We start from the raw sequence: 12,343 nt of genomic DNA on the forward strand, positions 1-12,343 counted from the left end.
AAACTCACACCTGCTAAGCTGTTCCACCAAATGTGTGTGCAGGGGTGTGTGCACAGATATGGTGGTGACAGCATTGAGAGAGGAAAATAGCTTCAGATTGCCTTCCTCTCTGGTGCTGAACACCTTCAGAAAACAGCAATGTCATTCTAACACTTGATACCATTTTTTGGGTTTTTCAAATGATACAGGCAACTGAGGGCACCCTGTTGAAAGCAACCAGTACTTGTTATTGCCGGGGAGAATGAGCCATTTTCATGTATTCATATTGCATTTATCAGTTCATCCTGACTCTCCTCATGGTCCATAGGTTTATCACTAATTTGGCATCCAGCTCTGCATCAGATGTTACCACATAATCATCTTCATTCTTTGGTGAATTAATCAATTTCCAGTATTTCTTCTGTGCTTTGTCAGCTATTTTTTTAACCTGTCTTGGGAGCAGAAATCCACGAGAGATGTCTGGTTTGTGCATGTGTGTATAACAGACTTGAACAGTTTTCAGGAACTGGGATAGAGAGTTAAAGGAGAGGAGTGAATTCACTGAGCATTTCCTGAAGGCTCTTCCAAGGGATTTCAGCTGTCTTTCACATGCAGTTTAGAACAGCTGTGCTCTGACTGAAGATCAGTACTTCCCTATCCTAAATTTATAGACCACAGACAGTAGGAAGTGTGATGGAGGGACTTTTGGGTAAGCAATATAGATTATTGCAATGTTTTGCTATAACTGGCTTATAATGTTTCTCCATATAGCTTTTTGTGAGTTCTGGTTTGCATTCAGAGGTAATTTCAAACATTTAATGTATAATTTAAGCAAAGAAGTTTCTTTATAGGCTGAAAGTATAAGTAGTAATCACAGAGCATTTATTTCAATGTTTATTTAGTTCCACAGTGTTTTTCTACAGAGATCCCCTGTTGGTCACAGCCTGCTAGTTATCCAATGGAATAGATTGCAAAGACATGGAAAATCAACATTTTGAAGTTTCAAATATGAATACTGAAATTGCTACAGAAATTTACATTTTTGTGGTTTGAGTTGTTTTCAGCATTCCCTACAGTACATGTCTTGATTTGGATGGCTTGATAGACTCATCCAGACTGAGCAGCTGTCTTTCCTAGACCAGACTTAGCCAAGTTCTCACTGAAGCTGAAAAGCCATGTATTTCATGCAATTTACAGGGCAATTTAAATTGGTTTTCATGACAACTAATTTCAACCCAAGTTTTGCCTGTAATTTGAGATCTCTACCAATGATCTTACATCAAACAAAATTGGGATTCAAACTTGATGGGACTTTTTTTGGCATATAAATTGCAAGGTAAGCTACTACAATTTGTTGTTAGCCAATGAAGTGTCTGTGCAGGTCATTGTAGCCTTGTGCTTCTCAAATTCAAGCAGGGTTTTAATCTGTAAACTTCATTTACCTCTGGACAGGGATGTGTCAGGGCTGGCTGGGCAGCCCCATTCTGACAGAGAGTAGAAATCTGAAGTGTGTTGACCTAGTTCTCATTAAGTTTTTCTGATAAAACCTTTTGCTTTCCCCACAGCAAGGGAAAAGAGCAAATTTGAGAGGTCATGGAATAGATCAGCCTAAATCACATCTACTGCTTGTTTGGGACTTTTGTTTGTTGTTGTTTGGAGGGGTTGTTTGCTTTTTTAAGCATCATGTTTATCATCATGCAATTTTGGACATAATTTTTACCCTCCGTTAATTCAGCAACGAGAAAACCTTTAAAAATTCTGCAATCCTTCAAGTTATATGCACATTTAATAAGACTTAAATCAACATAGGAGTGTAACAAAAGTGTGTTTTTCCTTTGTGGAATTTGTGCCTGTGCCTATCTAGTGCCTTCTGTTGCAGAAATGTCAGAAAATTCAGGAGAAAATCTCACACCTTAGTAGTGTTCATTAGAAGTGTATTCCTTTATCTTTGTGCTTCCTTCTGGTCTCGGTGAAACACTTCTATTTAAATTGCAGAAGTCTCTTTAAGCATATGTGTTTAGATCTGTTTCCTAAGGTATGCATGCTAAAATCTAGAGGAGTATTTTGAGTTTATTCTGGAAAATTATCAGCCTATACAAAACCAATTAAAACTTCACTAAGTTTATCTTCAGTAAGGACAAACCTCACCCCAGGCTCTGGACTGTAGGTTGAAAGGGACAGGCAGAGCAGTGCTGGCTGGAGATCTGCATTGTTGGCCCAAACTCCTGTGTCCACATTATCCACACACCATGTTGTGTGTCACTGGAATATTTACTTTACTTAATGTTTCCTTCCCCCTTCCCTTGTTTTTATTCAATCTCCCAGTTGAGAGAAGACTGAGATTAAAAAAATTAACCAAATGCCAACAAGAGAGGAAAACCAGTGCTCTGCCAGGGCTGGCTGCAGGGAAGGATGGCAGCCATCCAGAAGCAAAGACGAAATTCTCAAAGCAAGAAGAAAGCTGAAAGAGCCAGCTGGGTAAAAGGAAACACATGAACAGAAAATGCAAATGTGACACTAAGCCAGGCACCAAGCAGGTGAAACCGTGTCTTGAGCTAATGCTTTTAATGTGTGTCAGTGCATGGTGGAGTTTGAACTGTGTTTAGAGGCAGCACACGTGTGCTGGTGGACAGTTTGTGCCAGGTGTCAGTGCTGAATGAAAGACAGAAATAGAACAATGTGTATTGCACAGCCTCTCAAAAACAAACCAACCCCCACCTCCCATCGATACAAAACCAAAAGTAGGTCAATCTTGCAGTAGCTGATTATTGTCCTTATTCCCCTCACTTGTAGAATCACGTTTATGTTTAAGCAAAACTGGCAATTAGTACATAAAAATTCTTTACTGTTTTGTATTATGCTACTAGGGCGGCACTAGGAATATGCAGTAGTTTTCAGGGAAGGAAAAAAGTATTTTTTGTGAGCAGAGTCACCATCAGCACCTTGATTCTGGATTACCATGTTTTTGACTCAGTTCTGCAGTTTTAAAATCAACTCATGTTGATCACTGTAATTTCACATGATTATTTTAAAATGGAAGGACTGCATGTTCAAAAGGAAATTCTTATTAAAACATTTTATTTAAGATTACAGGTTATTGAAAGAACTGTCAGCCAAATGTAAAATGTCTTGGTTTCAGGATAACTTATGGACAGTGGTAATACAGATATATTCCAAAAATACCTTGTCCTTACAGTGGTATCACTTCATGTTAATATGGTTTACTTAGTTCCTTCTTTGGCTGTTCCTTTGCCACAGTACTTTTCCAGACCAGAGGAGGGTATAAAAATGAAAAATGCTCCTGCTTTTCACTGTGGTCTATCAAAACCTACATTTTTAGATACATTCTATGTATTTTTTTACAGGTAATAGTAGATCTGATGGAGTTCACTGAAACTAAAACAACTAATGCCACTGGGTTTGCTTGAGCCTAAATAGTATTAGTCTAAGATAAGCTGACACTTCAGGTAAAATGGTCTTTTTTAAAAAGTGTTTTGTAAATATTTCTGGGAAGGCAAGAAAGCCATATGAAGCTTATTTACCTTGCTTTCATGAGTCTTTAGACATAGGCATACAAGTTGTTAGTTGTACTTCACTTGCAGAGCAAAGGGATCAGAGATCCTTCCCCTGTCCTTTGCCATTTTCACCAGCTTTGCTCTTTGATATTTCTTAAAACTCCTTACTCAGAACTATATATGTAGTATATATGTATATAGTCTATATATAATGATATATATGTCTGTATTATAAACCTGGAGGTCAGAGTTCCCACTCTTCAAAGAAAAATTATTAATTTAAGCATTTGCCTTGTTAGTGTCAGGTGTTACACTGATTGAAAGCCAAGACATTGGTGAGGATATTCAAGTGTGGTCTCCACAGTTTAACAGTGTGCTGGTTGAATACCACATGTATGTAATCTAACATGCTGCAGCAAAGCTTTTGCATTTGAATGCTGAACTCAAAGCAAAACCACCAGCAGAGAAATTGAGCATGTTTGAGTAGTGCTTATCCTCTATCAATCCAAAAGCTAGTGCAACTTTTTGTATCTGTTCTTTGTAAGAGCAAATTACTTCTACTTCTGCCTTCTCTGTGTGATCCACCATTGTTTTTACACATCCTTAGGTCCAAGACACCACATTAGTGGTACTGCAGCACAAGTACTGTGGTACAAGGCTGGCATTCTCATAATCTACAACCCTAATTTATGAGCCACTAAAATATGGAATATTTCATCTGCCAATAAATCTGTCAAGTTCCTGTATATCATCATATAAATGTATGCTATTTATACTGCACACATACCAAGTCTTCATCCTAGAAAGAAGCCTGGGTTCTTAATTAAGGATTAATTCATAAGAACTGCCAACAGCCAGACTGAGAAGAGAGCTGAAATCTCATTTTTATCTGAAATGACACACTAAACCAATGAACTGTTGATAAAAGCTTTATTTTTTCCCAACATAAAGCAGGTAAACTCAAAAAATAATTTAGTCATTGAGTAGTTTTTCTGTAAGTATCAGTGAACTGTTTACTTCTTATTAAAAGGGCTATACAAACAGCAATTTAAAAGATGTTAATTCAAAGCCATCAAAAAGGGAGGAAATGACCTTTGCTTTGTTTCACATGAATCCCATTTGGGCTTTGCTATTTTTCTGTGACCAATATGGATGAAGGTTACCAATACAAAAGCAGGAACAGCTCTCTGAGCAATAAACTCCTTTATATAGGAGTATAGAGCTTGTATAGAGCTGCTAATAGAGAGCAACTTCCTCCTTTCTTCAGAATTGCTTGTATAGAGCTGCTAATAGAGAGCAACTGCTGCAAAAATCTTTGTTTTTTTTTTTTAAATCTTCTGGCTGTTGACCTTCATGCCCCAACATCAGAGGCTGTAGCTGGGTATCTGTAGCAATACAGTTTGTTGTCTGCTCCTCCACTCAGTAACAGCTGATGAGAGAAGGAAACTGTGATTAATATCAGAACTAAGCAAAATAAGTACACAGAAGTCAAGGACTCAATTTTTCTTTCCTTTATAAAAAGCAGGAGTGAATAATGAACTGTTAATGCATGACTAAATTCTGGAATCAAAGTGCAGAAGCAACTTTGTCTCTTACTCTCCTCTTAAAATTAGAAGTGAAACTTGTGTAGGAAAGCTGCTAAAGCTTTTCCTGACTTTTACAGTGAACAGGAGCCACACTGAGAATCTTGAACATTCACAGAATGGGGGTTTTTGGTAATTTTAAATATGTGTGTACCACTGCAGTAGCAGAACAGCTTGCTCTAGAGGATTACAGTTTCCCCCTCACCATGCACTGACTGCCATGCCCAAACTTCACTTCATGTTTTAGTCCCAGTGGCAGGAGGTTACCTTGGAACAAGTGTTTCCTGAGTAAGCTGTAGTGCTCCTTTCATCTCTCCTTGTCTGGAATATCACTGTAACACTCAGTTAAAGCCACAGAGCTACTGCTCCCACCCTGCCCCTGTGCACAGTGCGGGGACATGCAGTGCCTGGGCCATCACCACCCAGACATCAAACACAACACAACTGCAACTGCCTGTTCTCTTCTAGCCTCAAGCATAAGGAGGTAACAGCCCATCACTGCTTTTAGCTCTCTTCTTAAACATATAAGTCAAGTAACTTGCTCTTCAGTCCCTGTGCACAGTGTGGGGACATGCTGCAGTGCCTGGGCCATCACCACCCAGACATCAAACACAGCACAACTGCAACTGCCTGTTCTCTTCTAGCCTCAAGCATAAGGAGGTAACAGCCCATCACTGCTTTTAGCTCTCTTCTCATGCATATAAATCAAGTAACTTGCTCTTCAGATTCTTACCCCTGCTTCTGTCCAGTCCACACACAAAACCTTGTCTTCGTGAGCAGCCAAGTCATACAGAGGAGCTTTGCAACTAGTGAAAAACAGGTTTGAAGTTATGTGAGCAATCACAGACAACAACTGGTCCCAGGGAGCAACGCTATCCCAATGCTATCAAACAGATGTGATCAAGCAGTTATAAACACTTTGAAAGAGTACAGACATTGACCATCTGTGATGCTTCCTCTCCTTTCCCCAGAGCAAATCACATCAGTATTATCCTCTCTTACAGCCCCAAAGACAAAAGCAGCAACATTTTTCATCTGCTTGCAAACAACTCTGAGACTGAAATTCAATCAGTTGTTGGGAAGAATTTATTATAGCTTCCTTCTTCCATGTGTAGATGCTGCTCAACAGCATATGTTTTCCCTGTGGTTGACTACAAGTATTTTAGTGTTTTTCTCCCTTTTATTATGTGGTTAACTTCCAAACCTAGAGGGTTTTCACAAATGCCACAGGTGTTTCCACTGAATGTCTGACTGCTTTTGCTATTTATGAGAAGTAGCTCACCCTGTAAGTTTTCATGCCTTTGCACAGCAACAAACCCAGGTTTATTTTACCTCCTTGTGTCCCAAAGCTTCACAATGTTGTCCAGAGAACCAGAGATCAGCTGATGCTCGTGGGTAGGTGACCACTTCACAGATGTCACCCAGCCTGTGTGAGAAGTCAGAGACAGGAGAACCAAGGAGCCATCTGAATGGAAAGAGGAAAAAACACAGACATCAGCAGATGCTGAAACCAGCACTTTGAAGATGTGTACAAAATCCAGTGCAATTGCAGTTCAAGTTAAGTGTTAAGTGAACTCTAAATAAAGTGAACAAAAATGTAAGCCATACAAGTTCTGGGGAAGAAACCAAATCAAACAAAAAAGAAACCAACCTGAAACCATTTTAAATGTATTTTGCTTGTGACTAAACTTCTTTTTCAAAGATTTTTTTTAAAAGTCAACAAAAATCCCCAACTTTTATTATCAACATGGTAATATGCTAGTGAACTTTGGATTAGATTTACAGAAGCCAAACAAGTAAATGTTATTCACTATTTGTGGCATTCCAGTACCTGAACAGAGCCTACAAAAAGAGATGTGCCCAAGGCCAGGCTGGGTGGGCTCTGAGCAATCTGTTTTGGTAGGAGTCCCGGCCCAGAGCAGGAGGGTTGGAACTAGATCATCTTTAAGGTCCTTTCCAACCCAGACCATTCTATGAAATGTGTCTATGAAAATAAATCTGATAGGCTCGTCCTAATATCTGTTATTCCACCTGTTGATGAAATATGGTACCATGTCCAAGTCACTAGTTTCACTTTTGGTTATCAGGCCAGCCTCAGTCTGAACCTTACAAAAAAAATCCATTCTGCAACTGCACAGTTGAACATTCATTAGTAAGCTTAAAAAAAAAATTCTAAATTATTAGGTAAGACATTCAAACAAGTGCATCAGAATGCAGAAAATAGATGTAAGCTTTGTATTTAATAAAAGCCCCCAAATGGCTGGTTTCAAGCAGAGGGACCAGAAGAGTTTGTGAGATGTCTCTGGACAGGACAAAGTTCTGATTTTGAAGAAATCTTTGAGAGCATGCATGTTTAAGGTCACCTTTGCTGCGAGGATCCCAGAGTCTGATGTGTCTGTCAGTGCTCCCTGATGCAAGGCGCCGACACAGGGGTGAGTAGGAGACAGAGTTGAACACTTTGTTTCCTGTCTGTCAGGAAAGAAAATAGTAACTAAGACAGGAGATACTATTTTACACAGCTTTTTCTCTCTCTCTGAGCTGGACTTCAGCTGAACCTACAGCCAGATGCTGAATGCTCTCACCAAAGTTGATTTGAGATCTCCAGTCTCAGCATCCCAGAGTTTAATGGTGTGGTCCCACGATGCGCTGCAAATTTCTTCAGCATCTGACCACAGCACAGAGGAGATGGCTTCTGTGTGGCCAGAGAGGGTTGCCAGGGGAGTCTAGAATTGAATGGGGACAGATTTGAGTAAGTTATCAAACAAATAAAAGAGTCTGATCATCCTGAGACATACCAGCAGTTTTAAAGTCACCTTCAGCAAAGAGAAATTATTTGTTGTGGCTACACTTCTAAAGAAAAATCCTGGACAAACCCAGAGCTCATCTTACCCTTGTTAGTCCAAGCTGTTCTGTTTTCTGCTTTTTCCGTGGTCTGTTAGCTGCTTCTTCCATTTCATCCTCTTCATCTGTAGGTACTGGGACAGAAGACAAGCAGACTTGAGCTTCAGATTTTGAATTCCATCTCCATGTAAGTAATTAAGCAAATCCCCATATTTATGGTGCCTACAACCATCATGCAGCTGATAACAAGATCTGAAACTGTGTAATTAACCAAACCAGTAACTCAGCATAGTGATGTATCCCCTTACAAACTTACATCTTACCTGCAGACCAGATCTTTAACATCTTATCCCAGGATCCACTGCAGAACTGTATGAACAGAAATATTCATTAAATGTTGATCCAGACAGACCTTGGAAGAGAGACCTGCTTGAAAAATGGGTTATAACACACAAATAACAGTGCTGGGCTCCTAAAATCCCCCCCAGAATGTCTGGCATACATCAAATTATTCTTTTTACTTCCTTTGTAGGAAAAATATCTACTTCCTTCAGCACCAAAAAGTTTGACTTTAACCTGTCTGATATTGAATCAAACTGGGCAATGACTCCACAGTTGCTGGGAGTGCTCATAACTGCTGAATTTCTGGGTGAAGGGAAAGAACCTTTTTAGCATCTGCTTTTTCCTGGAAATTTTTTTCCCACCAAAACCACTGCAAAAATTTAAGTCAAATTTGAAAATACTTCATTATAGCATATACTTCTCATGCATTTAAAGTAAAATACACTTAAAATTTTAACTTGTTTTCTAAACGAAATGATTTTGTGATTCTACAGCTTAGCATTGATGTGACACTCTTAATCCTCAATAAGCACTACTTATCACAAGACTGTAAAATTATCACTGTGTCATAAAATGATGATGATGAATACCCATACAAGGACAAAACCAGGATTTCTGAGGTACAGGCTGCTAAATCCCAGAACACAAGGTTTCATTCCAGAAGTCACTCACTTTGGTTCTTGTACAATCAACAGCCACAGACTCGACACTGCCAGCGTGTCCCCTGCAGCAGTGAAGGGCTTTCACTTTGTTTTTCTCCACGTTCCACTCCCAGAGCAGGACAGTTTGGTCCATGGAAGCACTGAGTAACAGGCACGATAAACTATCTGAGGAAGGAAAAAGTTACACTCAGATTTCCAGAGTATTTACAAATAATTATTCTAATCCTAGAAGAAACAGCAGATAGACAGAAACTTGTATGTACTTCAGTTTACATCACTTACCCTGCAAGTACAATTATATAACTACATATACACCAGTATTTGCTAATGGAGACTGCATGGTGGATAGACAACAACCATCTTAAAGTAACTATATTCATTATTGTCAAAGGACTATTTTATGCACACCATGACTTAATTTCTTACACCACTGACAGATTGAAATAGTTACATTTAGACATTTAAATATTTCTAGTTAAGGAACGCTAACATTTCTCTCCCAGTAAATCAAACTACTACTATTCCCCTGCTATACATACTGACCTTGCTTCACCCAGGCCACATCCTTGACTACTTCTGTGTGCCCAGCTATTGTCGTGATGGATTTTCCTTCCACAGACCAGATCCGAGCAGTCTGGTCGTAGCAGCCAGTTAATATCCTACAGGGTACAGCATTGGAAACATCTTTGTCTTTAACACCAACAAGTGTTTTCATGAAATAAAGCCTCAGCCAGAAACTTGGCAAAACTATTAACAGAGTAACTGGTTTAAAAGAAATAGCTTCAAAGAGGAAAAAATATCTTTTTGCTACAGAGCAAAGCTTCATTAATGCCTAGCAACTGGGATGCCAAGAGTACAGGCTACAAAGACAAGCAGTGAGAATACTGCACGTTCTGGTTGGTGGGACTTAAGATCCCTTATATAATTTACATAATTCAAAACTTGTTAGTTTTAGTATGTTGCCAGAGGTTCTCAAAGCATTTTCAAATCTCTACTTAATATATGAACATTACCTAGTTGATTGGGAAATAAATGTGAAAATACAGTAGAAAAAGGTAATTATGACTCTTTGGCTTTTTTTTCAGGAAAATCTCTGCAGAAAGGTATGCCATTCTATTTGTTGCTGGGTGTCATGTTGGAAGTCAAGGGTTTAAGCAAAAAAGAGTAATGAGGAAAACTTGTATTCCTTTAAGAAAAAGGATGATACTAAACAGCATTTGTTTTGTTCGTTTGTATAAGCAGTATCTCAAGTTCAGTGTCTCTAGCTGTTTTCTACCTGTGTTAAAAGTCACTGTTGTGACAGCATAACAAGTGAACAGCTTACAAAAGCAAGTAGCTCACTGACTTGACAGGTTAAAAAAAAAAATAAAGCAAAGAGGGAAAAAAACCCCACCCAAGGGATTATTAAAGAGAAAATACTGCTCTATTTGATACCAGGGAGGAACATGAATAAGCAAGACAAAACTTAGAACTGGCTTAGTGTGGTACCATTCTTCAGTGGCTTGGACAGAACTGATCCAGTCATCATGGAAGATGCATTCTTCTGGCTGAGGGGCCATGTATTTCTCCACATACTCTATTTCCACCACTTCTTCCTGAGCTCACAGACAAAATACTTATTTAGTGATGCAGCATGGGTTTGGTTTTTTGAATCACTAACAGCAAAATTTAACTGTTGTGTGGCACAAATATACAAGTTTATTGAGCAAAGGTCTTGGTATCCAAATCCTTCACCACATCAGCAGAACAAAAGCATTTAGAAAAAAAAGTGTGAATTACATTGCTTTAATAGTAGTTTTTATCAAATTACTATTAATACCAAGCTGGAAGCAAAAGCAAATTATTTCAGTCTTCTTACACTCCTCTTCATCTATATTTACTAATACAAAACCACTGCAACATTTTCTAGAAGTAACATTAAACATCCCCATTATCCCCCAAAATAGGAGACAAAAATGTATTAATGATGAACTGAATAAGAGAAGAATTTCCCCTCTGTACTGTACACAGACAACAGAATGGATAACATTCCTTGCACTGCTCTGTCTGTAGTCTCTAATCACTGCAGTTCATAATGGATTTAAGAAAATAAATGAAACTGAGCAAGGAAATCTACCTAGCCGACAGTGTGATACAAAATCAGATTGAAGTAAACTGGTGAAGTGTTCTTCTGCCCAAGAAAGGGGGACAGAGTATGACTTACTGTGGAAATATTTTCCATTTCCATGTGTGTGACCAGCGGCAGTCGCAAGAACTGGCCATTGATAAGGAAGTCAAATTCCACATACTTGTGATCCGCTGAAACAAATTGGGAAAAATCAATGTTCAGGTGTCACTACTTATTTGATACCATCAAGAATGGCCTAATTTTGTGACTGGTTCAGGAAAATGGAACCAGGAAGAGTTAAAAATACCCCAAACATAAACAACCCCCAAAACCCCAAAATAAATGACAACAAGAACAAACACCCCAACCAATTGGTTTCTTCTCCCAGTTTTAAGTGGGCAGCCCATTACTTCCACAGTACTGTTTAAGTTAAGAGGAAGGAAAATTTGCTGTTAGGGTTTAAAGAGTCGTTTGCTTCTTATTGTATTTTCTCTGTAGCTCTGTGCAATCGAACCCCAGCGGTGCTTCCTGACTCTTCTGTAGGGATCTTGTCAGTTGTTACTGCCAGCTAGAGCCCTGGAAAATCCTAAGAACTTCTGGTTCATATTTCTCCCTTTGTAATGGCATAAATGACAAAGGCTCAGCATTTTGGCAGAAGCACTGCACAGTGCACCAGTTTTCTGGTCAAGATTGTTTGCAATGCCATGGGTTGAAAGCAACTTGCAAAAGGTTCAAGAAGCAGGGTATAATACCACTGACCCAGTTTCTTATGGAAAATGGGATTTTCCAACAACATCGGACAAGTGTCTTTCCCCAGCTCATCTTTCAAGTCAGCAGGCCCATTTCAGCACCGACAGAATAGCGGAGGTTTTCTTAAAGGCTGCTATAAAAACGAAACCTCTGGTTTCACTAGCTCTTGTGCCAGGTTTTGGGCAACACTCCCATGGCCGCTGCTGCGGCGCGGGGCACGCGCGGTATTCCAGCCCGGCAGCGCCGGGCCCGGCCCGGGACACCAGGGACCTACCGTGCGCCGCGGCCAGCAGCTTGTTGATGAGCTGGCTGAGGTCGGTGGTCTCGGAGGTGGCGGGCACCGAGAAGGGCACATCCTCCACGGCGAACCTGCGGGCACAGCGCTCCGTTACCGCCTCTGCGCCCCCCGCGCTCCCGAACCCAGCCCCGGCCCGGGAGGGGAGGCCGCTCACCTGCGGTTCTCGGTGCGGAACCGCGCGGTGAGCTGCGCCATCGCCGCTGTCGCTGTCGCCGGCCCCGGCCCCGGCCCCGGCCACGTGTCGCGGCGCGCCCCGGCCGAGCCCC

At 40.2% G+C, this 12,343-nt stretch overlaps 1 protein-coding gene across 1 annotated transcript; it reads right to left on the minus strand.

Annotated features, from left to right (window-relative positions):
• Nucleotides 1-4,407: 4,407 nt before the first annotated feature.
• WDR12 (WD repeat domain 12) lies at nt 4,408-12,337 on the minus strand. The gene is made up of 14 exons (XM_039700875.1): nt 12,232-12,337; nt 12,054-12,148; nt 11,126-11,220; nt 10,411-10,517; nt 9,466-9,581; nt 8,933-9,087; nt 8,242-8,287; nt 7,967-8,052; nt 7,660-7,800; nt 7,441-7,546; nt 6,410-6,542; nt 5,811-5,883; nt 4,799-4,923; nt 4,408-4,748 (listed from the first exon to the last, which is right to left on the minus strand). The coding sequence occupies exons 1-13, from the start codon at nt 12,270-12,272 to the stop codon at nt 4,846-4,848; spliced, it is 1,272 nt and encodes a 423-aa protein (XP_039556809.1). The 5' UTR covers nt 12,273-12,337; the 3' UTR covers nt 4,408-4,748; nt 4,799-4,845.
• Nucleotides 12,338-12,343: the final 6 nt, after the last annotated feature.

Source organism: Passer montanus, unplaced genomic scaffold (genome assembly GCF_014805655.1).
Source record: "Passer montanus isolate IOZ18808 unplaced genomic scaffold, ASM1480565v1 scaffold1, whole genome shotgun sequence".
In the NCBI taxonomy this organism is placed as follows: Eukaryota; Metazoa; Chordata; class Aves; order Passeriformes; family Passeridae; genus Passer; species Passer montanus.